Genomic DNA, 27,392 nt, shown 5'->3' with positions numbered 1-27,392 from the left:
ATGGGAGACTTTTGCTTTGATCTGTTACTTGTTGTAATTTAATCCAAGTGTGTGTTTCTGCCAGAGAAGATTCTTCTGTATTCCATTCTTCCTTTTGCTGGTTACAGGTTTAGGTTTGTGAGGCTGTTGTGGGAAGCTGAATCAGGTTTTTGGTCTGACTGAAAAGTTCCTTTTTGTAGTGCTGTTTCTCAGTAGATCCTATAGAAGGATCTCAACCTAGATCAATGGAAGGAATAGGAAAATGTGATCAGGACAGTGAGGACGGGAGTGATAATAGCTACTGGTTTTCACTGTATTCCTTTATTAATTTTACATACACACCTGGTAGCTACTTCTGTTAACAGCTGTATTTGGAGGTAGTGTTTTATCTGATGCCAATACTTTTTCTTTTCAGGCAAGAAATCATAGAGCAGCTGCTATCTAATATTTTTCATAAAGAAAAAAATGAATCTGCAATAGTCAGTGCAATCCAAATACTATTGACCTTACTTGAGACAAGACGACAGACGTAAGTGTTCTTTTTTCACTTAAATTATGCCTGCATAATGTAGCTACTGTTCAGCAATAGTGTCTTCACATACTTACGACTGAATCATTTTTGTGGCCTGTTGTAACTGAAGATGTAAAAGTACAAACCAAGTGATTGCAGTTGGTGTTATTACACTTTCACCAAATGATTGGTCTTTCTGCTGTTTTTTCTAGAAGCTACCACTTGACAGCTCAGGCTAATTACATTACTCTCTTCCTTGTATCCAGAAAGAATTTGATGAAAATAGGTACAGTAAAGTGAGGGGGTATTGACTTTTAAAAAGGTTATTTCTAATTTTATTAACAACCTAATGTTGAGAAACTGCTGAACTGCTGTCCTCTGTGGTACATTCAAGTTGTTTATGTACCACTATATCATAGATAGATATATGATAGATGAGTAGATGAGTGAAACTCTTCATGTGCCTCAAAAGAGGAAATAGAACAACTGTAATGTATAATCTCAAAACTGTATTGGAGATTTCAAGCACAATAAACCTAAAAATACTAGGGCTAGTGTTTGGAAAAATCTTGCTCAGCCGTTACTTGACACTTTGCGTTTGTAATCTTATGTTTTTACTTGCTTCATTATTTTCACATGCCTTCAGAACCATGACACACTCAAAATAATACTTTAAAGATGATTTACAACTAGTTTTGATATTAATTATCAAATTTTAATTGTGTGTGTTTTAGATTTGAAGGCCATATAGAGATCTGTCCTCCTGGCATGAGCAATTCAAAATATTCAGTCAATAAAAGTGTTTTAGAAGCCATAAAAGCACGACTTTCATCCTTCCATGAACTCCTACTTGAGCCTCCAAAAGTAAGTGAAACCTTGTGTTACCAAATTAATTGAGACAAGACTGTCACAGTGTGACTGTGTTTCACGCAGGCGATAATAACAAAGCAAACCCAGTTTGACAAACTTTGGGCAAGTGCCCAGGCTTCTTTCTAGCCTCTTGAAAGCTTTGCTGTTCATTATTCTTGTCCCTGAGCCAATGTGTTCTGTGAATTGATACTTTTCCAGTTTAAACTTTGTTTAATTGGCAGAATAGCCTTGAAGCAATTACTTTTTTCAGAAAGCAGTGAAAAGAGATTTGCCATATATGCTTAAGGTGGGTCCTGCTTTCTGCTTGGAAATCTGATCTGAATAAGAAATACAGACTATGGATGCAGTAGTTGTTGGGAACATTGGCCCAGATGAGGCCTGCACAACTCCCCTAGACTCACCCAGAACTCAAGTAGACTAGCTCCGCAGCACATACCCTGCGCTCTCTAAGCATGTTAAATTCTTTAGGCTTTTTAACTGAGTCAGGCAACTTACCTATGTCATGATGTTGCAAAAGATAAATACAGGATGTATAAATAGGGGGTTTACCTATGATCTGTTGTCACTGCAGAATTTCAGCTAAAGCACAGCACCCTAAACTGCGTTCCATAGTCCATAAAGGAAAAGGACTTGTGTGCCAAAGTGAAAATAAAGACCAGAGGTGCATGAAGTACCACGTGGTGGGGGGTCAAAGTGGTATTCTTTTAGCGTAAAGAAGATGAGACCTCAAAATTTCAAAATGCTGAAGAGGTAATAAAGAAACTGTGTTGTCTTTATTGCAACAACCTGGCAAGGTACAGGTCTATATTAAAATAAAAGCAAGGTCACATTAGATACTTGAGCAACATATTCAGTGACTTCACTAGATGAGCTAAGTATGTCCAACCATCAGAAAATACGCATTTTGAGCATCCTTAGATTTTTGTCATATGTAAGGAATGGCATAAACAAACTAGCAGGATGTCAGTTTCTTTTTCTGGTGCAAATAACATCCAGTGATAGTGGTCATGTCAAAATGTGTTTGTACATTAAGATGGGAGGATATTTTCATTACGGATTTTCCTGCCTATTGCATACTTTCTACAAGATTTTTAGGTCTTAGAGTAGCTAATACCAGTTTTTCTTACTGGCTGGTTATGTGACACAGTTCTTGTTTAACTGGCTAACGTGAGAATAAGACACCAGAGGAACTCGTTGCTTACTGAAGTTGCTTTTAAGTTAGGCTTGGTTTGTTGAGTTCTTACAATATTTCATTACAATATTCATAGACTGTTCACCTAGGTCTTTTGTGTATATTGCAGCAATGTAAACTATAGCTGGATTGACTAACAAGAAGCATTTCCTAGGAAGTATCTCCTAATTCCTTTCAGGACTGGGTAGAATGCATCTACTTGGAGATCCTCTCTGTAGTTAACAATAAATTTTTACGTCGTTGATCTCATGTCTGTTTTTACTGTTTTGTGTGGCTAATTTTAGTTAAAATAAGCTGTAGTGTTCAGAATAAAAAATTAGGGGTTTGCAGGGTGAAGGCAAGATTTAAGGACTAATTGTATATATATTTTAAGCACTACTCTGTCATTGTGCACAGTAATGATGAGCTGGTATTTTAATGGATTTTATGTATGCACAATTTTCTTTTTCAGAAAAGTGTCATGAAGACAACCTGGGGTGTGTTGGATCCACCTGTGGGAAACACGCGTTTAAATGTGATTAGATTAATATCTAGCCTTCTACAGACGAATACAAGCAGTGTGAATCAGGAACTTATAGAGCTTAACAGCATAGGAGTAATACTGGTAAGAACTTTATGCTGCCTTTATTTTTATGGATTGTTACTAAGATCTAATATTTTTTTCTGTCAGTGCAGATGATAATTTAGTAGCCTAACTTTTCAGACTGCTGAGGCTTTTGCTGCACCATTTAAGACCCCTTAATAGTGGATTTTACTGTTAAATGTTGACTTCTGACAGATGAATTTTCCTGTGACCACTTGAATTGTTCTTATCCTCTACACCCTCATAAATACATTAAGTGGTTTTCTTAACAGGCTTATTTTTTCACCTTTATGTTCTCAAGTTTTCAGCCATGTTCAAGGCTTCCCCTGCTTGTTTTCATTCTTTTCCTAAGTTGTTCCCTCAAAACCTTTTTTCCTCTCAATAATACCCATCACATCAAATGGTATCTCAGCATTGTCCCATAAAGGGACAGATATTCTTGGTGGCTTATATGCCTTCAGTCCTCTAAAACCAGTATGTTGCACAACAAACTTTCAGTCAGTTAGCTCGCTGATTTTGCAAATGTGGAGTGTGTACTGTAAGTATTACCTGCTTTGTACTTCAGCTGTAGCAGGACATACTCTTTGTATTTAGGTTGACCAAAAAATGCAAATGTTGGTAATTGGATAAAAAAAAAACAAAACAGCAAAAAATACTGGAAGTTATAGTATAGCTTCTGAATACAAAATGTAAACTTCCAAGCAGGCAGTTGCAAACTTACACTGTAAGTATTTTCTTTGCCCCAAATGGTTTTAGTCTAAAATCACTTTTTGCTCCAACTGATTAATACAACTACATTTGTAATGTCTTCATTGGAATTCCTCTGCATAACTTGGGTTTGCAACCAGGTGCTAAGTTTGCCATAACCTATTTCCTGGGTGTGTTGTCTATGGGAATGTACATCTTGTGAACACCTACATTTTCTTATAAGGAGGTTATTTTGTAAACCAAATTCAGTGAGGTTTGAACATGCTTTTCTATTGCAGGTTTTATATAAAGAGAAAAAAATAATTATAGCCATATAAACTTCTTGGTGCTTTGTGCTATTTGCTGCAACACGAATGCTATTCTCTGCACACTTGACTGTTAGGAAAAGTAATTGTTTAGCTCTAGTAGCGTATGGAAGGATGTCTTTAGTTTAGGAGGACTGAAGGAAACTTAGAGGGATTTGGAATCTTTAGCTGTGTTTTGAATGAGACTTAAATTTTTTAATACTGTTCCAATTGCATTAATTAAATTCATTTTACTAGTGACAGCAGTCATTTGAGTTTTGCAGTCAGTCTAAAACTGGACGTAGAGCTTGAAAAAATCTTTAAGAGGGAAAATGTGGAGAACCAGGAATACAAATAAATGAACACTGTTTTATCTCAACTTCATATTTTTCTGTCTTGTGTAATGCATTTAATAATCTTAAACTGCATCTAGATTATCTGAGGTAGCCTTCTATAATACTAGAATAAAATTAGTAGATGATGGGTTCAAAACAGGTAGAGATAATTTTGTAAGGGATGTCACTGAAGTGGGGAGCACATTATAAACAGTATTGTAGATGCTAGAAGGTTAAGTGAACTCAAAGAGGAGTCTCAAGGCCTGCTCAGGGCATTAATTATACTTTTGACTTGCAGTGACTCTGGGCTGAAGCTAGAAGCAGTGTAAGTAGGGAAGGTCATTCCTTCCTTCATTCTCTGAACATGCATTATTGGTTATCACAGCTTAAAATTCAGTCAGAGTTGAGTTTTTGTTCTGATCCAGTATTCTAGTCCTTGTGTTCAGATTATAGCAAGCACAATAATTAACTTTTTTGTAGGTTACCAGGGTTTTCTTGCACAATAATAGTTACTGTAAAACTTACAGAATTTGTTCCAGTGTAATAATTCAGATGACTTGCTGGAGTGAGACTATTGGTTGTGTTTAATGAAAAGACCTTGGTTTGTGTAAACCTTGTTGAATTTGTTTTTTCAGGACATGTTCTTTAAGTACACATGGAATAACTTTTTGCATACACAAGTAGAAATTTGTATTGCATTGATTCTTGCAAATCCTCTTGAAAGCACAGAAAATGGCACAATTACAGATCAGGATTCCACTGGGGACAATCTCTTGCTGAAACATGTAAGTTCTGGGTTTTGGGGAATCTCTTGAATTTTTCTGTTTCCCAGCTGTGGTAGCAGTTACTCTTACATAAAACATATCCTGATTTTACTTTATTTATGGAATGAATAGGAATATTTCTGTTTTTCTTTATTATGTCCATTTAGGGTGTTAAACGTGAAAGTGCCATAGAGTAGACTTGCTGCTCTGAAGTAGGCATGAGTGCAGACCTGCAAATACTTATCCTCCTTGAAGGAGGAGTTCCTCTTACTTTAAGAATAAAAATTGCTATTTCAGTAGCTTTATGCTACCACAACTCAGCAGCTGCAAAGAGAAGTTGAAATAATATAGGCTTAGCTTTCAGATTTCTGGTTGGGATATGACTGCTGCTTATGAACTTTTTAAATGCTTCGAAATTATTTATCCTGAACCTGAAATTAGTTGTCTTGCAAGGCTTCAGTATGCGTTAAAAACAACCCTAAAATGCATTATAGCGTTCCACTTTACTGCTGCTAAGCATTCTTTGCTCTTAATTTTTTTGATAGCTCTTCCTTAAGTGCCAATTAATAGAACGAATACTTGAAGCATGGGAGATGAATGAGAAGAAACAGTGAGTAACTAGTTTTCTTATTACCTGCAATTGTCTACATAAGACTTGAATTGTGAAGTGGATATATGACTAATTCATAGCTGCACTGGCAGTGTTCTTAAGACACTCAAATGTTAATATTTAAATCTTTCTTTATATTTTAGTAGCATAGTAATGCTTTTTCCCATGACCATTGGAGAATATGCTAGTTTGTCATTCTTCTCATATATATTACTATGATATTTAAAAATTTTAAAGTCTACTCATGTATATTAAATTACAAGAACACACCATAAGTTTTAAGAGGACAGGATATCATAGAATCATAGAACAGTTAGGGTTGGAAAGGACCTTAAGATCATTTAGTTCCAACCCCCCTGCCATGGGCAGGGCCACCTCACACTAAACCGTGTCACCCAGGGCTCTGTCCAGCCTGGCCTTGAAAACCACCAGGGATGGAGCATTCACAACTTCAGTGGACAACACATTCGAGTGCCTCACTACCCTTACAGAAAAGAACTTCCTCTTATATCCAGTCTAAATCTCCCGTTTAAGTATTAACGTGTTACCTCTTGTCCTGTCACTACAGTCCCTAATGAAGAGTCTGTGACCAGCATCCTTGTAGGTCCCCTTCAGATACTGGAAGGCTGCTATGAGGTCTCCACGCAGCCCTCTCTTCTCCTAGGCTGAACAGCCCCAACTTTCAGTGTGTCTTTATATAGGAGGTGGTCCAGTCAGGATCACCTCCTTTGACCTGGTGGTCACACTCCTTTTATGCAGCCCAGGATACAGTTGGCTTCTTGGGGTGCAAGCGCATGCTGAAGGCGGCTCATGTTGATTTTTTTTCTCATCAACCAACATCCCCAAGTCCTTCTCCGCAGGGCTGCCCTGAATCTTTTCTCTGCCCAGCCTGTAGCTGTGCCTGGGATTGCTCCGACCCAGCTGTAGGACCTTGCACTTGGCATGGTTAAGCTTAATAAGGTTGGCATCAGCCCACCTCACAAGTGTGTTGAGGTCCCTCTGGATGGCATTCCTTCCCTCCAGTGAATCAGCCGAACCACAGAGCTTGGTGTCATTGGCAAACTTGCTGAGGGCGCACTCAATCCCACTGTCCATGTCAGCGACAAAGATGTTGAACAAGACCGGTCCCAACACCGATCCCTGAGGGACACCACTCGTTACTGGTCTCCAGCTGGACATTGAGCCATTGACCACAATTCCCTGTGTGCGGCCATCCAGCCAGTTCTTTATCCATTGAGTGGTCCATCCATCAAATTGATGTCTCTCCAATTTAGAGACAAGGATGTCATGTGGGACAGTGTTGAATAAACAAGCACCTTGTTGATTTTCATGTGCCTTAGCATGCCTTCCAGGAGAATCTGCTCCAAGATTTCGCCAGGCACAGAGGTGAGACTGACTGGTCTGTAATTCCCTGGGTCATCCATTTTCCCTTCTTGAAAATGGGGGTTATATTTCCCTTTTTCCAGTCTTTGGGAACTTCACCTGACTGCCATGATTTTTCAAATATGATGGACAGCGGCTTAGCAACTTCATTCACCTTCACCAGCTCCTTCAGGACCCACGGATGGATTTCATCAGGTCCCATGGACTTGTGCACATTCAGGTTCTTAAGATGGTCTGGAACCAGATCCTGTCCTACAGTGGGTGCAAGGTCTTCTTTCTCACAGTCCCTGCATCTGCCTCCCAAGACTTGGGTGGTGTGGTCAGAGCATTTGCCAGTGAAGACTGAGGCAAAGAAGTCATTCCAAACCTCAGCCTTCTCCAAATCCTGTGTAGCCAGTTCTCCTGATACCTTCCTGAGGGGGCCCACATTGTCCCTAGTCTGTCTTTTATTAGTAATGTACCTGTAGAATCCCTTTGTTGTCTTTCACATCCCTAGCCAAGTTTAATTCTAACTGGGCCTTGGCTTTCCTAACCTGGTCCCTAGCTTCCCGGACAACATCCCTGTACTCTTCCCAGGCTGCCTGTCCTTCCTTCCGACTTTTATAACCCTCTTTTCCTTTCGAAGTTTTCTCAGGAGCTCCTTATCCATCCAAGGAGGTCTCCTGGCCCTCCTGCTGCACGTCCTTCTGGTTGGGATGCAACACTCCTGAGCTTGCAGCAGGTGATCCTTGAATATCAACCAACAGTCTTGGGCCCCTCTGCCCTCTAGGGCTGTATCCCATGGAACCTTACTAAGCAGGTTCCTGAAGAGGCCAAAGTCTGCTCTCTAAATACTTTTCTCCAGTAAGCAGTTGAAAATTATTTATAAAGACATCAAAGCATATTATATACTGGGGAGCAACAGGCTCTGAGTAGTAAAAGCCAAGTCCTTAGCAATGATTGTTTTCTAAACGTACATGTTTCTGAAAGAATGGAAGTTTCAAGTAGCTAGCATTGTCTGAAACTGTAGCAGGAGGAAAAAAAAAAAACAAAAAACCTCTGTCTTCACCTGAGGTGGTAGAATAGCTCTCTTGAAGGCTTAGGAAATACTAAACATTAAACGTTAGCTTTAACTTGTCAAAATACTGAAATTAGCTGGCTGGGATGGTGTTGCTGGTTTGCTGGTGTGTTATTTGAGACAGGTCTGCTCTTCAAAATATTCGTCTTCCTGTTTGATGTGAATCATGTAGTAAGTACTACTATTGTAACGGACTTGAAAATAAGTATGTTCAAGTATGTATGAAGAGGATGGTACAGAAGAAAGGGAATGTAACAACTGAACTGTAGAAAACATGCTTTCCCAAATGTCTTTTTGTTTTTTTATTGTGTTCTCATGAGGTCAGAGTCCAACTAGACTCCCATAGTAGAGAATTATGGAAAGGTATTTCTATAGATGGCAACCTAAAATTACTCTTTGAGTAAGAATGTTCTTGATCATGTGCTTTCTATATGGATGAATGAAACATTTAATTTCACGTTTTCAAGTATTTGTGGACGATGTTGTTGTCAACCTCAGATTGTGTTTTTTATCCAGAAAAAAATGTATTTGTTAGAAGGGAGCAGACTGCTGTAAGTAATTCATTCCTTTATCCAATTTTGCAAAGGTACGACTCCAAATATAAAATGTAAGTCTGTAAGATAATCTGAAGGTATGTTTTAGCTTAGCTGCTCCAGGAAATTATTTCTTTTATGCGTTTTTATTCTGTCACTTTATGTTGCGCAGCTCTAGAAGCTTGAGGGTGACTGCTTTCTGATGGTGAAAGTGTGACATAGTAAAAAGCTATTTATTTCACTGGTATTAATAAGCATTTGCTGATAGATACAATTGTATTCCAGATTTTTTGCATAGGCAATTACAAGTCAGTTCAAACATTCTTTATGGCATACCATGTATTAGAAATTATAACCTTTTGCCAACATCACATGTTGCTTGTTTTGAATGTACTTGTTACCTAAGCAGTTGTAGAAATAAGACAGAAATCTCTCACTTTGTTCCTGTAAAGAACGCTTTACTTATGACATCTTGCACTGACATAACATGATTTCAGTTACCTTGTGCTAGATTATAAAGGTGGAAAATCAAGAAATGTCATAATCTCTTTCCTGAACTGCTGTCGCTTTATAAAGATCTCACTCAAGTTTATGGGAGATTTGTCTAGCTAACTGAGTGGGTCTGTCTTAATTTCTTTGCTTTTTTTAATTTTTTTTTTTTTAATTTTAGAAGCACGAAACCTTAAAAAGCTGATGCAGCAAATGTCTAGTCAGTTTATAGCTCAGGGCTAGAAATTCAGTCTAATTCAGAGCTCTCACTTCAGCTCTTTTGATCAGATATAGGATGGTTCCACCTGATCATCATCAGCCTGGGAAGAATACAGAGAGACGTTGTCTGGGAAGCTAGGGATCAGGTTAGGAAAGCTAAAACCCAGTTAGAATTAAACTTGGCTAGGGATGTGAAAGATAACAGGAAGGGATTCTATAGGTACATAGCGAATAAAAGACAGACAAGGGACAATGTGGGCCCTCTCTGGAAGCTATCAGGAGAACTGGCTACCCCTCATTTGAAGAAGGCTGAGGTTCTCAATGACTTCTTTGCCTCAGTCTTCACTGGCAAATTCTCTGACTGTACCACCCAAGTCTTGGAAGGCAGATGCAGGGACTGAGAGAATGAAGACCCTAGGCCCACCATAGGAGACGATCTGGTTCGAGACCCTCTTAAGAACCTGAACATGCACAAGTCCATGGGACCTGATGAAATCCAGTCTTGTTCACCATCTTTGTCGGTGACTTGGACAGTGGGATTGAGTGCGCCCTCAGCAAGTTTGCCGATGACACCAAGTTGTGCAGTTCGGTTGATATGCTGGAGGGAAGGAATGCCATCCAGAGGGACCTCAACACGCTTGTGAGGTGGGCTGATGCCAACCTCATGAGGTTTAACCATGCCAAGTGCAAGGTCCTGCACCTGGGTCAGAGCAATCCCAGGCACAGCTAAAGGTTGGGCAGAGAAGAGATTCAGAGCAGCCCTGCGGAGAAGGACTTGGGGGTGTTGGTTGATGAGAAAATGAACATGAGCCGGCTTCAGTGTGTGCTTGCAGCCCAGAAAGCCAACCATATCCTGGGCCGCATCAAAAGGAGTGTGACCAGCAGGTTGAAGGAGGTGATCCTGCCCCTCTACTCTGCTCTTGTGAGACCTCACCTGGAGTATTGTGTGCAGTTCTGGTGTCCTCAGCATAAAAAGGAACAAGTTCAGAGGAGGGCCATGAGGATGATCAGGGGACTGGAGCACCTCCTGTATGAAGACACACTGAGAAAGTTGGGGCTGTTCAGCCTAGGAGAAGAGAGGGCTGTGTGGAGACCTCATTAGCAGCCTTCCAGTATCTGAAGGGGGCCTACAAGGATGCTTGTCACAGACTCTTCATTAGGGACTGTAGTGACAGGACAAGAGGTAACAGGTTAACTTAAACGGGAGATTTAGACTGGATATAAGAGGAAGTTCTTTTCTGTAAGGGTAATGAGGCCCTGGAATGTGTTGCCCACTGAAGTTGTGAATGCTCCATCCCTGTTGGTTTTCAAGGCCAGGCTGGACAGAGCCCTGGGTGACACAGTTTAGTGTAAGGTGGCCCTGCCCATGGCAGGGGGGTTGGAACTAGATGATCTTCAGGTCCTTTCCAACCCTAACTATTCTATGATTCTGTATCATAAAAGCTGGCAATTCCTGTGTCTACAAAGCAGTTCAGTTATCAAAAAATATGCAGACTGCCTTGTAATTTTGCTTTTGGTATGTTACTTAAATGTCCTTCCTAAAAAAGCAGTGATCTAAACATACTCAGTTGGTAGTACCTTTCCAGCTCTGTATGCTAAATGAAATGTTAATCTGCAGTGCTAGAGCACATTTAGGATTTAAGTATTTTTTCTTTTCTTATCATCAACTTAAAGCTCTGAGAGAATGTTTGGTGCATTGGGGTTTAGAAAAATACTCTCAGGAACAGATATTTCCTAATAAGTAAGTCTTCCAAACTGTCTTAGTGTAGTCAAACCAGTTGGTATCTTTAATTCCTGAGCCTTTTGGGAACCTTCGGGTTTAGAAAACAACTCTTGTTTAAGAACCCCTGCAGTGTTTGTCATGGGTAACTTCTTGACTCTGCTAGAGTGTTGCATAATGAAATACAGTGGTGCAGTTGCTCAGAATGTGGGCAGTTGAATTCCTTTTTTCTCTCACAGGGCTGAAGGAGGAAGACGCTATGGCTATATGGGTCATCTGACACGGATAGCAAACTGCATTGTGCACAGTACAGATAAGGGGCCAAACAGTACACAAGTTCAGCAGCTCATTAAAGGTAATGTTAATGGCCTTACATTTGTCTTTATGGCTTTCATTATCAAATTTTGAGGAAATGAATCAAATGTAAATTAAAGGCAGCTACTGGGTAAAAGAAGAATACTTTCTTGACACATTCCATTTAAAACAAGATGTCCTTAAACGCACAGCCTTCCAGTACCTAAAGGAGGGCTACAAGAAAGCTGGAGGACTTTTTACAAAGGAATGTAGTGACAGCACAAGGGGGAATGGCTTTAAACTGACAGAGAGGAGATTTAGATTAGATATTAGGAAGAAGTTCTTCCCTGTGAGAGTGGTGAGGCGCTGGCACAGGTTGTCGAGGGAAGCTGTGTCTGCCCCATCCCTGGCAGTGTTCAAGGCCAGGTTGGATGGGACTTGGCGCAGCCTGGTCTAGTGGAAGGTGTCCCTGCCTGTGGCAAGGGGTTGGAACTGGATGAGTTTCCAACTTTCATTTCCAACTTTCATTTCCAACTCAAACCTTTCTGTGGCTTTGTGGTGAGTCTGTGACCCTTAAATATATGCTTAAAAGCAATGAAATGCTGACCTACTTTATTTAGACTTAACTGGATGGAATAATCCTTAAGGATTTAAGAGGATTCTGGTATAGCAGAAGAGAAAATTAAAGTCATGCTCCATTGTCAGTAGTATCAAATTGAGGATGTCTTGCTGTTTCCTACCCTAGAGCTTCCAGAGGAGGTCAGAGAGCGATGGGAGACATTCTGCACAAACTCTTTAGGAGAAACTAACAAGAGGAATACAGTGGACCTGGTAAGTAAGGGTGGGTAAGGTATCAAAATTGCTGCTGTTTACTTGGGACCAGTTTCTTTTTGTCAGCAGCACAACCTAGTTACCTATGGTGCTTTTGTCAACAAGCACATCTAGTTGCTGAGTTGATAGTTCTTTATTTTGCTTTTCAACACTGTATCATTAATATTTTGTATGGGAATCTTGCAGTAGCTCAGTTTGTATAACTTATCTCAGACCAAGAAGGAAGTTTTCTATACAGCTTCAAGTGAGTGACCTTGAAAGCTTCTGTCTGCTTGAAGATTGCAAACTGAAACTGCAGGAGCTGGTATTAAATTGCTTTATCGACAGTGTGTAAATGAGCCTATGTAAATTTAATGGGAAGATGCTACCTGCCTGCATCCCATTGCATGTGTCACTGACCTTCCTTAAGATACTTTGCATACCTCTCTTGTGCATGTGTTACATTTCTGTGCACAGCAGTAGTGATTCCACTTTTAGGAAAAAGCTAAACTGAAGTGTAAGTGTGAAGAGGTTTTGTGTTCTCACGTTAAAGCTATAGTTCAAGAGTAAGCACTTGGAGACTTTAACAAGCAGAGGCTGGTTCCAGTGTCAGCAGATGAGTTAGTGAGTATACCTGACTTCTCCAGGACTGGAGTGCTTTGCATGTGGCTTCTTTAATTTGTGCTGGTGCTATATTTGGTCTGTAATACTAATAGTCTGTTAAATTTGCTATTTCAGCACAATATAGCAACTGGAACATAATGCTGACACAATGTGTGGCAGTAGAAGCAATAGGAAATTAATCTGAAACTGTGCAACTTGTGGAGAGGACCAGGATAGTACAGCTGGCATTCACAGCCTCATGGCAAAAATACAAAGAAGTTCATAGTGCTCGTAGAATAATGTTATTTTCCTCTTGTTAGAAGCTACTTCTTCGTCAAGGCCAAGAGTCAAGTCATCTGAAGAGGCAGAATTTTAAGCTGATATATAGTTAAAAACATTATAATTAGATCTTTAGATGTGTGATCATTTACTTGGACATACTTGATGTAACAGCAGTAAAACCTCGTTTACAACATATCTCCAAACTCCACAATATTCAGTTGAATAGGAACACAGAGCATTAAAATAAATTCCTGTAGCTAAAACGCCACCTTGAAAATACTGTGTCTTTTGAATTTCTGAACTTCTAGTCTTCGTTTCTGCTTGTGTGATCACTTCTCATGAGCCTTGGGTTAGCATTTAGCTCAAAGATAAGCAGTAATGTATAGTGCAGTATGATGTAGAAGTTGCTAAAAGACAGATCTTGTAGAAAGTTGAGCCTGTTGTCTTACTGAATCATATTTAAGTTACGATTGCTGTGGGGGTACATCCGGAAGCGCAGCCCCGCAGTATTTCTTCCCAGAGGTACTGTCCCATGTACACACTCTTAGGTTTCCATAGATACGTACTCTCCAGGTACATCTGGGTGTTTGAGCTCTTAAAATTGAAGAAAGTATCCTGAGCTAAAACAATATGTTTAGGAACTAGTATTTATACCTGATCTAAATTGTTGATTCATAATGTCTCCAGAGTAAGATCTTAAGCACACCTTTCCTAATTTTCTGAAGATTAGCCTTAAAATTTTTGTTGTGCGGATGAGTAGACTTATTTGATTCAGAATTTCTCGGTCCTAAGCAAGCTGTTGAGCGGAATCTAGTCATGGGTGATACAAATAGTTAAGCACATAGTTCCTGACCTAGGTGGCAGAACTGTGGTCTACTGTTACATGTGATCTTCAGTCAACTTACTGGATTTACTAAGCTCAGATGATCTGGTCTGTATGCATACTCCTACATTGTGTAGTTTATTTTAAAGATATGTAAATAAGTTAGACATGTGAAGGCTATGAACATAACTGATCTCATGAATACTTTCAATGCTTCAGCCACTTAGTGATCAACAAAGATTGCTCTTTCACTGTAATGGAAGAAGGTATGTGGTCCTACGGCCCTTTGCATAATGAACTGCTGCTATAGCCATGAGACTAGTACTTGGGCTTTTTTATCTTTCAAACAAGTTCTTAGCACATTTTATAAAACAACAGTAACTGGAGACTTAGAAGTGAACATGTAGCAGAGCTATCTGCAGCTATCATAAGATGCTCGAATTTGAGATCCTCAGGACAGTGAGGAGAGCGTGCAGCAAGCTCACTGCCCTGAACTTCAAAAGAGCAGACTTTGGCCTCTTCAGGAACCTGCTTCAGAAGGTTCCATGGGATACAGCCCTAGAGGGCAGGGGGGCCCAAGACTGTTGGTTGATATTCAAGGATCAACTGCTGCAAGCTCAGGAGTGCTGCATCCCAACCAGAAGGACGTGCAGCAGGAGGGCCAGGAGACCTCCTTGGATGGATAAGGAGCTCCTGAGGAAAATTCAATTGAAAAAAGAGGCTTATAATAAGTGGAAGCAAGGACAGGTGGCCTGGGAAGAGTACAGGGATGTTGTCCAGGAAGCTAGGGACCAGGTTAGGAAAGCTAAGGCTCAGTTAGAATTAAACTTAGCTAGAGGTATTAAAGATAACAGGAAGGGATTCTACAGGTACATAGCAAATAAAAAACAGACTAGGGAGAATGTAGGCCCCTCAGGAAGCTCTCAGGAGAACTGGCTACACAGGATTTGGAGAAGGCTGAGGTTCGGAATGACTTCTTTGCTTCGGTCTTCACTGGCAAAGGCTCTGACTGCACCACCCAAGTCTTGGAAGGCAGATGCAGGGACTGTGAGAATGAAGACCTTGCGCCCACTGTAGGAGAGGATCTGGTTCCAGACCATCTTAAGAACCTGAATGTGCACAAGTCCATGGGTCCTGATGAGATCCATCCGCGGGTCCTGAAGGAGCTGGCGAATGAAGTTGCAAAGCCGCTGGCCATCATATTTGAGAAATCATGGCAGTCAGGTGAAGTTCCCAATGAATGGAAAAAGGGAAATATAACCCCCATTTTCAAGAAGGGGAAAATGGATGACCCAGGGAATTACAGACCAGTCAGTCTCACCTCTGTGCCTGGTGAAATCTTGGAGCAGATTCTCCTGGAAGGCATGCTAAGGCACATGAAAATCAACAAGGTGCTTGGTGACAGCCAGCATGGCTTCACTAAGGGGAAATCCTGCCTGACCAATTTGGTGGCCTTCTATGATGGGGCTACAGAACTGATGGACAGGGGTAGAGCAGTTGATGTCATCTACCTGGACTTGTGCAAAGCATTTGACACTGTCCCACACGACATCCTTGTCTCTAAATTGGAGAGACATCAATTTGATGGATGGACCACTCAGTGGATAAAGAACTGGCTGGATGGCTGCACACAAAGAGTTGTGGTCAATGGCTCAATGTCCAGCTGGAGACCAGTAACGAGTGGTGTCCCTCAGGGATCGGTGTTGGGACCAGTCTTGTTCAACGTCTTCGTCGCTGACATGGACAGTGGGATTGAGTGCGCCCTCAGCAAGTTTGCTGATGACACCAAGCTGTGTGGTTTGGTTGATAACGCTGGAGGGAAGGAATGCCATCCAGAGGGACCTTGACACACTTGTGAGTTGGGCTGATGCCAGCCTCATGAGGTTTAACCATGCCAAGTGCAAGGTCCTGCACCTGGGTCAGAGCAATCCCAGGCACAGATACAGCTTGGGCAGAGAAGAGATTCAGAGCAGCCCTGTGGAGAAGGACTTGGGGGTGTTGGTTGATGAGAAAATGAACATGAGCTGGCTTCAGTGTGCGCCTGCAGCCCAGAAAGCCAACCCTATCGTGGGCTGCATCAAAAGGAGTGTGACCAGCAGGTTGAAGGAGGCGATCCTGCCCCTCTACTCTGCTCTTGTGAGACCTCACCTGGAGTATTGTGTGCAGTTCTGGTGTCCTCAACATAAAAAGGACATGGAACTGTTGGAACAAGTCCAGAGAAAGGGCCATGAGGATGATCAGGGGACTGGAGCACCTCCCGTGTGAAGACAGGCTGAGGAAGTTTGGGCTGTTCAGCCTGGAGAAGAGAAGGCTGCGTGGAGACCTCAAAGCAGCCTTCCAGTATCTGAAGAGGGGCTATAGGGATGCTGGAGAGGGACTCTTCCTTAGAGACTGTAGTGGCAGGACAAGGGGTAACAGGTTAAAACTTAAACAGGGGAAGTTTAGATTGGATATAAGAAGGAAATTCTTTCCTGTTAGGATGGTGAGGCACTGGAATGGGTTGCCCAGGGAAGTTGTGAATGCTCCATCCCTGGCGGTGTTCAAGGCCAGGTTGGACGAGGCCTTGGGTGATATGATTTAGTGTGAGGTGTCCCTGCCCATGGCAGGGGGGTTGGAACTAGATGATCTTAACGTCCTTTCCAACCCTAGCGATTCTATGATTCTGTAACTATCTCAGTTACCTTGTAATGGACTGTACAGGAAGGTTTGGGGGTTTGTTTTGTTTGGGTGTTTTTTTTGTTGTGTTTTTTTTTTCCCACTGCCAATTGGCATTCTGGTAGAAGGTTTGACCACTGCAGAGCAGTTTTCTAACCAAGAAAAGGTTCTGCTGCAATGGCCAGCAGGACCAGGGAAATGATCATCTGCCTGTGAGCACTGGGGAGGCCGCAGGTCAAATCGTGTGTTCATTCTGGGTCCCTCAGTACAAGAAAGATACTGAGTTGCTGGCGCAGGTCCAAAGAAGGGTGACAGAGCTAGTGAAGGCTCTGAAGCGCAAGTCTGATGAGGAACACCTGAGGGAGCTGAGGTGTTTAGTCTGGAGAAGAGAAGGCTCAGGGGGGACCATATCACCCTGTATATTCCAGGGACTTGTTTTATGTGGTGTAGCAGTTTGGAAAACTAAAAATAACTGTTTCTTGTTTTGGTACAAAAATGAAGATTCAGCCAGATAGTACGGATATACTTGAATGGCTGTCATATATTGTGCAAATGACTGAATTCCTTTGTATAGGTTACTACCTGCCACATTCATTCTTCCAGTGATGATGAAATTGACTTTAAAGAAACTGGCTTTTCACAGGATTCTTCTTTGCAGCAGGTGAGTTGAATTCTTTTAACAGCATTAAGTTGCTCTTTGTAAAAATAAATAAGAGTTTTTTTTTTTTTAAAAGGCAATGGAATTTGTATTTCTGTCACAAGCAAATACAAATCTAGAAGGCTTTACTTTAAACTTAGATTAGCATGCACACAACTGTGATCAGAGAGGTATGGTTTTTAACATGTCTCTCTCTTGGTGTTCCTTCCAGTTAGTCTTAGATCATGCTGTGGATGCCTGTCTCTGCTCACTGTGCATTTTACATGCCAGTTGTCTGACCAAGTTAAACGTGATTTCTATAGTAACTTTAGTTCTTACTAGCTATAGAAGTTTGAAATGGTGACTTCTGATTGTGTTTTCTGGCAAGTTTGAATTGCTGTGAAAGCAAATGTGGCTTTCAGTTTGCTTTTGCTATAGGTTGTATGTAGAAGCTTGAGTGTTTTTAACTTTTGGTACCTGGTGAGCATACATAGCCATATCACTGGAACTAAATTTCCAGTGAACTTGATCACTTATTTTTTAATGCAGTATATGCTTTTGTCAACTTATTTATGAGTGTTTCAAGGATAGTTATTTATCATTTAGCACTATGAAAAATAGAAGAATGCCTAGGGAATTTTCCCATCAACCGGACTTGTGTCCATCTTGAAGTTTTAATGCTTTCAAGCTGACTAATGGATAACTACACCAGGTTTAATATTATGTTAGAGTATTTTTGCAGTGAGTGATTATGGAGAACCTGGGTGCCAGTTTGATGAAGAATGACAGCATTTCTGTAGTAGTGCTGTCCTACTTGTAATACGCATCTCTTCCAACTGTTTCACAGTCGGTGAAAGTGGGAACCACATGGCACATGACTGCCAATAGATCTTATACCAAACACATTATTAATCAAAATCTTTCAGCGCTCACTAAGAGCTGTGTAGTAAATACCTAGTCTAAGACTGGCTTTGGAACTTTATGCATCTTATGGTTTGATAGTTAGTAGATGCTTGTCAAAACGCGAGTTGTGGGTGGTGGCTGAAGTTTGAAGAATCTGATGCATTTTTATCTGATTCAGTGATTTTATTTTTATTTTTATTTGTGCATGTAAGGTGCACCTGACTACAAACTTGATAAGTTGGGTGGTATCTGTAGCAGCTCCAGTGAGAAAGTAAAATCCTCAAATCCAGGTAGCTAATCTGGAGAAATGCAGATGAAGTACTCTCTCTTTCAAATTTGTCACCACTTTTTTTAGTCTTCCCCCCACCCCATCCCGCCCCACTCTGCTTGTGAAATATACTTTCTAAAGTGACCTTCTGAAGAAAGCATGATACTAGCCAAGATAACTCACTGATGGGAAATGCATTGAAATTACTTAGAGCATTCTCCAGCTGTACAAATTCATTCATGAAGGTGCCTCTGGCTTCAGCTAGGATACGTTATTCTAGACCAGTAGCTACAGGAGGAAATAGGAGCTAGATTTTTAAAATTCAAGTGGTCCCATTAGGAATTGGATAAGGGGAGAAAATACTGAGGAACTTGTTCATCTTTGATTTATTTTTGTCAAATTTAACTTCTACCTGTGCAGAATTACATTGGCTATGGCTTTTCCAAATCTAGTTTGATACTGTTGTTTTCTAATGAATACCCTCTGTTCCAGAAAGGAAGGTTTCTTTTTTTTTTTTTTTTTCCTCTCCCTTTTATTCAGAGACACCTTTTCTAAATAACACTTCAAAACTGACACTGTTGAAAATGTTCCGTCACATTGTTCTGGGTTGTAAGGTTTCTTGTGCCAGCGGCATTTAATGTGCTGTCTTGCTGTGGCTCTGGAAATGTCTACTCCAGGAAAGCATTGCTCCTCTGTTCTCCACTAGCTCAATATCACTTCTTGTCTCTTAAGCATACTGAAAAGACATGAGAGGGAGATTTGAGATTAGAATGGTACTGCCTAGGATCTGAGATATGCTAACAGTTCAGAACTGCGTTTCATGTACTTACTGTATACAATTTTGACGTAGTGATAAGCCTTCACATTAGTTTTGTAACTAACTGATGTAATAAAATTCATGTCTTTAATTTTGTTTATCCTGGTGAATGGTGTTGCACCTTTTGTAAAACAGAACAAGTCTGTTTAACTTACATGGGTTTTTTCTACCCATGGAGGTAATTCTCACTAATGTCTTTCAGTCACATGCACTTTTTAATATCTGTAATACTGAATATACTCTACAGGAAAGGAGAGTTCAAACTAGTGGAAAGCAGAGGAATTATAGGTAAGACAGCTGGTAATTGATTGTCTACCTGTGTAATGCTGATAAGCTGACTATGTGAGTATTAAGGTCTGATCAGAACTATCAGATTTTTAAAATTTAGGATCAAAATGGAAAAGAGTTCTTGCTTTGGCCTGGCTTAGCCCTACCACTTATGAAGGCTATTCGGACCTACTTCCAGCCCTGATCATCCTTCTATAGATCTCCTTATTTGTCCAGTTTTCATAGTGCTTTAATCCAGACTTTTGAGGTTTACCACCTTCTTCAGGGGTTTTGGCGATATACTCTGTGTGTTTAGTTCCCTGGGCAAGAAACCAGGACAGTTGGCAATTGTATTTCTTGGGATATCTTAGCACTGGCTGACTTTACCGATGGAAATAACGCTACTAGAAGTCCTTAGAGAATGTGTGATCATTTTCCCAAGGCTATCGTTAATAAGGGACAAAAACTACTGTTATGGATAGGAGAACATGCCCATGTGTACCTTAATGGGTATATACCCATCAGCTGGCAGGTGACACTGGCATCCTTATTAAATACAAAAAGGCACAGTTGAGTCAGTGACACTGAATTGAGATGTAAAATGTTCAGTAGTTTCCTTCTTCTACATACTGAATAGACGCTGCTGGTGTGTGTGACTGAGACTGATGTAGTGATAACTACATGATAAATATGCAGCTGTGGTGTAGTATCTATATATGATGTAATTTTCTAATCCTTACCATTTATAAATCCATGTTATCTTGAACAAAGATAGCTTTATCTTTTATCTAGTGTATTGTGTTTCACTGGTTTTGAGGTGCATTTGGGAACGCACTGAGTAACCGGAGGTCTAGAGATTAACAGGAGGACTAGAGATTTAACTTTCTTACTGAGAGCTGCTATTACCTTTCAAGGCAGTAGATGTAACTAGGTTTGTAGTCAGCGTTACCAGTTAAAATTCAGAGGTTAAGACAAATCCTTTTCCTGTCCTTTGTTATGATTAGAGACTTTTATTTCTTTGGAGCAAAATGGGCAAGTAGGATTTAGAGTATTGTTAGAATCATTATATCACTGTCGTTGGTCCTGGGGTTGCCAGGCCTTTTCTGATTATCAGATGCAACAAATGACGTCCAATTTTATTGACCAGTTTGGCTTCAACGATGAGAAGTTTGCTGATCAAGATGACATCGGCAAGTGAGTATGATGTTATACTGGCTTTGACTGTAGTCTTGGGAGTTTCCATTCTTACTGTGTTTTTGGCTGTATTTTTGCTGAGGATAAATACAAGCCTTTACTGATGTGAGGCAGTTGTCAATCGGTCCTGTCTTTTTGTATCATCTGTGTGCATTGATAGAAGCCTCCCTGAACAGTTTACAGAGGAAAGCAACAGCTTATCTTCCATTATAATGTCCTGGGTTTGCCTACATGAAAACACAGCACTTGTGAATAAATAGCTAAAATATAATGTATCTTTTGTAAGGTCTGCCAGTCCAATGGCATTGCATTGTTGGGGGCATTTTCACTTTTTCTGTGCCTCAGAAGTGATTTTATTCTTCCCATTCCCCCTCTGCTGAATCTGTGTACCAGAAAAGATAAATAGCTCTACTTTTAAGTTTTCCTGGAAAAGATGACAGGAAAAACACGTCTGTGAGTGTATTTTTCTGTAGGGGAGAGTTAAGGAAGGGCATGTAAATCTCGTTGTTTTCAAGGTCAAGACAGTTGAGACTTATTTCTACAAATAGAGTAAGCGATGAAGAAATGAGAAGAATACCAGTCAGGTAGAAAGAAAAGCAAACCACCACCAAAACAAAAACCAACCCAACCAACACCAACAGCCCCCCCCCCCCCCCTCCCCCCAAAGATCTAAATAAACTGATGCCATAAGGGGAACAGGAAAGAATGGGAGTTCTTCCTGAAAATAGAGTTGATACTGATTCTTGTAAGAATTAATGTCTTGGGATACAAGAACATACAGATAAGGGTAAAAAGCATCACTTCAAGATAAGTTTCTAGGAGGGTAAAATACAGTAAAGTGTCTCAGTGCTCTTCTGTGAAACATGCTTAGTAAGCGATGGTTCACTAAAGCTTGCATGTGCCATCTAAGAAGCATTGCTGCTTTTTTATACCACATAATCTTCTGAGATTAAGATATGATGGGAGAGGAAGCAACTGAAGATACTCTTTAAATTTGATAGAAGCAGCTGCGTTTTGACAAGGGTAGGAGTTGGAATTTCTTTAAGATCGTGCCCTTGGTGCTTTATAGCCTTGCTTCCCCTAGAAAATTATTTTGCCTAATGCAGGTCTTAGTCAAAGACATTTTTGTAATCACTGCAGTGAAACTGCTTGATAACTTAATACATGAGGATGTGTAAAACCTAGTATTTAGTGTTTGGTTTGGATAAAAGACTCCAGTGACTGGTTAAAAAAAATCTTTTTTTTTTCTTTAGGAAAGAGAAGTTGATATTACATTTCCCACTTTCTCTCTTCCTGTTGAGAAGGTCCTTGTATAGAGCTAGAAGGTACAAGAACTGTAACATAGATCTTTGCAGGGTTTTGAGCTGTATTGTGGTAGAACGTAGTCAGAATAGGCACTCTTGAGATCTACTTCTTTTTTCCTCAGTGCGTAACAGTATAGTATTTGAGATTTGCATATATTATTTCAGTTACACTTGTTTAAGCTTGTTGAATTTTCACAGCTAACTATATAGAGTAGAGACAACATTGTCTTGTATTTTTGTTTAATGTATTTCACACTTGAATGCCAGGCCTCCTCAATGTGGAATTTGACTGTGTTAATTTTAGAAACTACTTTGTCTTTAATCTTATGTTTTTATATTATTGGAAAATGAGAAACATAAGAGAAATTAAATGTCTTCATGTCATAATGCAACATCTTGTTTTATTGTATACATCTGCTATTTTTTATAGTGTTTCTTTTGATCGGGTCTCAGACATCAACTTTACCCTCAATACGAATGAAAGTGTAAGTATGTGTTCCTGTACTCTCAGAAGAACTACTCTTTTAAACTTCAGTGCAGCCTTCAAGTTTTGGCAGTGGTTGTTATATGTACTCTTTTGTGTAACATTTGGAACATAACTACCCTACCTTGTTCCTGTGTCTTGAGACTTTCTAATTGGAAGACGCTGTTTTGATTCTTTGATATCATTATTCAAGAAAATTGCTTCGAATTTGTATGGCCAGGCTCAAGAACAGTCTTGGATTTGATTTGTGCCTGTTGCACACTTACAGATAGAAGCTATTTCAGTCTTCCCGTGGGATTGCCGTGACAGGAAAGTAAGGACAGAGACTTCCACTCTAGATACTACTTGTCAGTTGAGCTGCAGTGAACCCCCCTATGGAAAATAAAGCTGGAGTACTTGGTGGTCTGGTTATCTGAAAAGCATTTCAGTGTCATTCTTGTATGCTGCTCTTAAACATGATGGAAACTCCTAGCTATTCTTTGATAGTCCACTCAGCTTGTTAGTATTTGAGTAAAACAAGCACCACTGAATATTTTCTTGACAAGCTTTAAGTCATTAAGACATTCTGTCTTCCTGCTGCTTTTAGAGAAAAGTTTTGGGCTTGGTTTTGGGTTTTTTTGTTTGTTTGTTTTTTTTACCACCCCTACTGGTTTAAGATTCTTTTCAGAACAGGCCTATAGTGTAAAAAGTGTTTACACTTTTTATAAGTAGAATGATTAATCATAAATACGGATTTTTTTACTTTTGACATCTTTAGGGCAATATAGCCTTGTTTGAGGCATGCTGTAAGGAGCGGATACAGCAGTTTGATGATGGTGGCTCTGATGAAGAAGACATTTGGGAAGAAAAACATATTGCATTTACACCAGAGTCTCAGAGGCGTTCCAGGTGAGAAGTGTTTCTCTCATGTAAACACTACAGTGAGACATCAGTACTGAGCAGGTCTTTTGGTTCAAGCTGACTTTTAGCACAGGCTGTCCAGCATAACTAGCTTATTTCCATTCTGTGGAGAAATAAGTAGAGTGATTGCACTACTGTCAGTCTTCCAGCCGTTATCTGCAAGGTGTGACAACAGCTGCCCTGCCTAGCCAGCACTTCCTGTACTTCAACTTTTGTTAATTTTGTTGGGGTGTTGTTTTTTTTCCTACTGCTTTTAGATCTGCTCAGCCATTCCTCCTGCTCAGCAGTCTTCCAGTACCTGAAGGGGGCCTACAAGAAAGCTGGAGAAAGACTTTTTACAAGGGTGTGTAGTGACAGGACAAGGGTGAATGGCTTCAAACCCACAAAGGGGAGATTTAGATTAGATACTAGGAAGAAGCTCTTCCATGTGAGGGTGGTGAGGACCTAGCACAGGTTGCCCAGAGGAGCTGTGGCTGCCCCATCCCTGGCAGTGTTCAAAGCTGGTTTGACACGGCTTGAAGCAACCTAGTCTAGTGGAAGGTATCCCTGCTCATGGCAGGGGGCTAGAACTAAATAGGCTTTAAGGTCCCTTGCAGCCCAAACCATTGTATGATTCTTGTCTTGGGCAAGACAGTCCAGCTCTGTATCTCCGCAGAGCTTGCAGACATCTCTAAGTACTGGAGTGATTGTAGACAAACCCACATAGGAAACTGCATTGAGGGGAAACAGCATCTGGTCCCCAAAACTCTCAGGGCTCTGCAGCCTCCCATAGTATCTACTGAACTTTGTCCCACAGTAGTCTTGTTTTTTCTGACCTTCTTATGGCTTTAGTCACAAACCTGATCTCTTCTTCCCTTGCAACCTTTGAAATGGATGTTGCAAATACCTTCTGTACAAAATCAATTGTTTTGTCTGATGGTATTGTGGCTACTTACTGTGATGCGTTTCAGGAACATCCTTACCTTGTCACATTACCACGCTTTTTGTGTTGTGCTCACCAGGAAAGAGATGGATGCCCATAGTGTTTAAAGCATGTATGTAGTTAGAAAGGATGGACTGGAATACAGTTGGGAGATACTTTAAAATAGATATACTAGTTTTATTGTTAGATACTTTGCAGTAAGTCAAGTTATATCTTGTTAGATATAATTTGAACAAAGTTTTGTGTTTTAGTGCTTCAGTTTAGTGTGAAGAAACAAAATAGACCAACAATTTCTGTAAACATATCTGATTCCTTACTTTCCTTTTCTGTTCCCTTTTCCATGTCAGAAATAGAACCAGTCTGTCTTAAATGTGGGGGGAAATGAGACAGCCTCTTCACATGGTCAAGTGAAAATCCTTTAGTCCTGGGTTTTTTGAGAGGAAAAATGAGAGGAATATTAGCATCTGACAAATTATACCTGTTAATCTATCAGAAATTATAGCTGCTGTAATCTCTTTAGCCTCAAACTCTCCAGTATTTTGTTGTGGCTAGGGTCTGATACTAAATGCAAAATATAAACTATGTCTTTGTATGTTAAGTTCGGGCAGCACTGACAGTGAAGAAAGTACAGATTCTGAAGAAGAGGATGGAACAAAACAGGACTTGTTTGAATCACACACCAATACAGAGGACAAAATGGAAGTAGACTTAAGTGAACGTATGTAGTTTTTTTCCCATCTGCTTTGGGTTAAAGAAGTGTTAGCAGTCTTATTTTGTAGTAGCTTCCTCATTTACCATTTTTATTCTATCTTAATAAAGTGTTAGTGGTGGACTTGGTAGTTTTGGGTAACGACTGTTGTCAAGTTTGAATTCCTTACATGTCTTGAGTCAAGTTAGTCTCTCTAAAATGCATGTTTCTGCTCTTTAAAGGGGAGGGGGGAGAAGGAAGAATTGGAAAGGGAAGGATGAAATGTAAGCATTAATACATCTTGAATGCCTGCAAAAACTAATAGGTTAATTGTCAAACCTAAAACCTTGTTATTTTTACTGGAAGCCTTTCAGACCAACTTTTCATCTAAGAATGCTCTCTGAAAGACTTCCTACATAAAGCCAAGTGAATTTGCATTGGTTTGGTTTCATATGTGAATGAAAGATGTGAGTCAGTAGACTCTTATGTGGAAACTTAACTGAGGTAACTGGTTTTAAAGTTTCCATGTTAAATTTGCAGAGGACTAAATTGGCATTAGTTAAACTGGCAACATCAGTAGGTAAAAACCCTGTGTTTATCTAGACTGTAAGGAATTGCATTAAAATAGAAGGAAAAGTTAAGGGTTTTCTTTTCTTTTGTCAGATTGGTGTCGTTGGCATCTGTGTGTCAAACAAGTTTTGATCCATGTGGGTCTCCTCCCATATCTGTCTGGGCTGGAATTTCTAATTGCTAGTCAGAGCTTCCTTTACAGCCTGGTTTTTTGTATGTAAGTGTTAACAAAAATGTTTCCCTTGGGTAGGTGAAGTATTTTTGAATTGACCTATCCTAAATTAGATGCTGTTAAGTTACTCCAAAATTTAAAATCCAAATAAGTATTTTAGGTTGTAAAAAGCCTTAAACTTTTCTGAAACTTAGTAGTGGTGTTAGTGCATGAGAAATTATTTTAGAGACTGTCTGTGTCTAAGTTGACATGATAATTTTCTGTGTTTAGGAAAATGTGCATAGGAAACCAAAAAAGCTCTTAAGATTTTGGTTTGGTTTTTTTTTAATTATTGTTAAAGATACCTGTTTTGAAAAATTATAACAAATGTTATTAGGTTAAAGACTGAAGTGGGATTATACTTCTGATCTAATACAGTTTATTAGATTTGTTCTTCAGAGAAGCTATATCAGGTTTTAGCAGAACACTCCAAGTTACTATTTTTAAAATTCTGCTTTATTAGCAGAATTTCCCTTTTGGGGAATCATTCATCTTTAACAGTATAAAGAGGATTCTTCTGCATGTGCTTTAAAGTCTAGTTATGAATTTTGCTGCTCTTTTTGGAATGTACATTTAGAGAATCAACGAGTTGGGCGTATATGCGCTCATGTCCTTTATTTAAATTTCTTCGTAATGAACTTGTTTTTTCAGCACCAAACTGGTCAGCTAACTTTGATGTACCCATGGAGACAGCACATGGTGCCAGTCTGGATTCTGTTGGGTCTGATGTGTGGAGTACTGAAGAGCCTATGCCAGCAAAAGAAACTGGTTGGGTTTCCTTTTCTGAGTTTGCATCCTCTTTGAGGTAAGAATATTAGTGATTCAGGGCAAGCTTGGTTTCCTTGGGGTGTCTGTCTCCACCCAAGCCTGTGTTGATAGTGTTCTGGTGGAATACAAGGTGTGTAGTGTCCAAAGGGCCCCCTGTCTGTAGGATGGGCAAATGCTAATATGTCATTGTTTTAGAGGGTTTTTAAAGAACGTTTGGGTCTTTTAATATTGATCTCTGACCAGAATTTGGATTTTTTTTTCTTTTTTAATTAATTTTTTAGTTTAAACTGAGCCCGGTGAAGGGTTGAATCTTGGATGTAAGGGTCATAAAGTATCTGTGATGGTTCTGTTTCATGGATAACACAAATAGGTTTGGGTTTTTGTCAGTATTTGCTTTTATTTTAAATTTGCATGGTTATATAGCTGTGGTACTTAGGTTAGGCAGTTCTGCACTGTTTGAGAATTCCTATGGTACACTTTCCATTCTTGGCTTGAACTCCACATAAAACATAACCAAAGTCTGCTGTGTAATACTTAATCATATAGGTGTAGATTTTATGTCGCCAAATACTAGCTGTCAAGAACTGATTCCTTCTCCAATCAGACTCTTCCTGTTATCTGGCTCTTAATTGTCTGTTTAGGCATTAAAGAGCTTAGAGATAAATGAATTATTCAACCCACACGCACACCCCAGTGTAAACTAGTTTATTGCTTGAGGCAGATATGTTGATGACAGCATTAAGGGTTTAGAAAAT

The 27,392-nt window shown here is 40.0% G+C and overlaps 1 protein-coding gene across 11 annotated transcripts in view; it reads left to right on the top strand.

The window, feature by feature from the left end:
* Window positions 1-27,392, top strand: part of PPP6R3 (protein phosphatase 6 regulatory subunit 3) — a 52,022-nt gene that overhangs the window by 12,450 nt on the left and 12,180 nt on the right. For 6 of the 11 annotated variants that reach the window (XR_008972349.1, XM_057410914.1, XM_057410909.1 and 3 more), the window contains 13 exons: window positions 395-508; window positions 1,225-1,354; window positions 3,004-3,156; window positions 5,098-5,247; window positions 5,772-5,836; window positions 11,477-11,592; window positions 12,277-12,362; window positions 17,279-17,365; window positions 20,693-20,790; window positions 22,525-22,579; window positions 23,336-23,466; window positions 25,000-25,118; window positions 26,521-26,674. Coding sequence is in view for 10 of the 11 variants with exons in the window: in XM_057410914.1 (XP_057266897.1) it covers window positions 395-508; window positions 1,225-1,354; window positions 3,004-3,156; window positions 5,098-5,247; window positions 5,772-5,836; window positions 11,477-11,592; window positions 12,277-12,362; window positions 17,279-17,365; window positions 20,693-20,790; window positions 22,525-22,579; window positions 23,336-23,466; window positions 25,000-25,118; window positions 26,521-26,674 (1,458 nt within the window). In the remaining variant the exon portion in view is untranslated. Of the gene's footprint in view, window positions 1-394; window positions 509-1,224; window positions 1,355-3,003; window positions 3,157-5,097; window positions 5,248-5,771; window positions 5,837-11,476; window positions 11,593-12,276; window positions 12,363-17,278; window positions 17,366-20,692; window positions 20,791-22,524; window positions 22,580-23,335; window positions 23,467-24,999; window positions 25,119-25,751; window positions 25,876-26,520; window positions 26,675-27,392 lie in introns of those variants that run through there. The other 5 variants (XM_057410916.1, XM_057410917.1, XM_057410911.1 and 2 more) reach the window with 3 other exon arrangements.

Source organism: Pezoporus wallicus, unplaced genomic scaffold (assembly GCF_028554395.1).
Source record: "Pezoporus wallicus isolate ANWC-B61680 ecotype Strahan unplaced genomic scaffold, APGP_CSIRO_Pwel_v1 contig_5958, whole genome shotgun sequence".
Taxonomy (NCBI): Eukaryota; Metazoa; Chordata; class Aves; order Psittaciformes; family Psittacidae; genus Pezoporus; species Pezoporus wallicus.
Note: the sequence above shows the minus strand (reverse complement) of the source record. Positions and strands in the feature narration are given on the sequence as shown.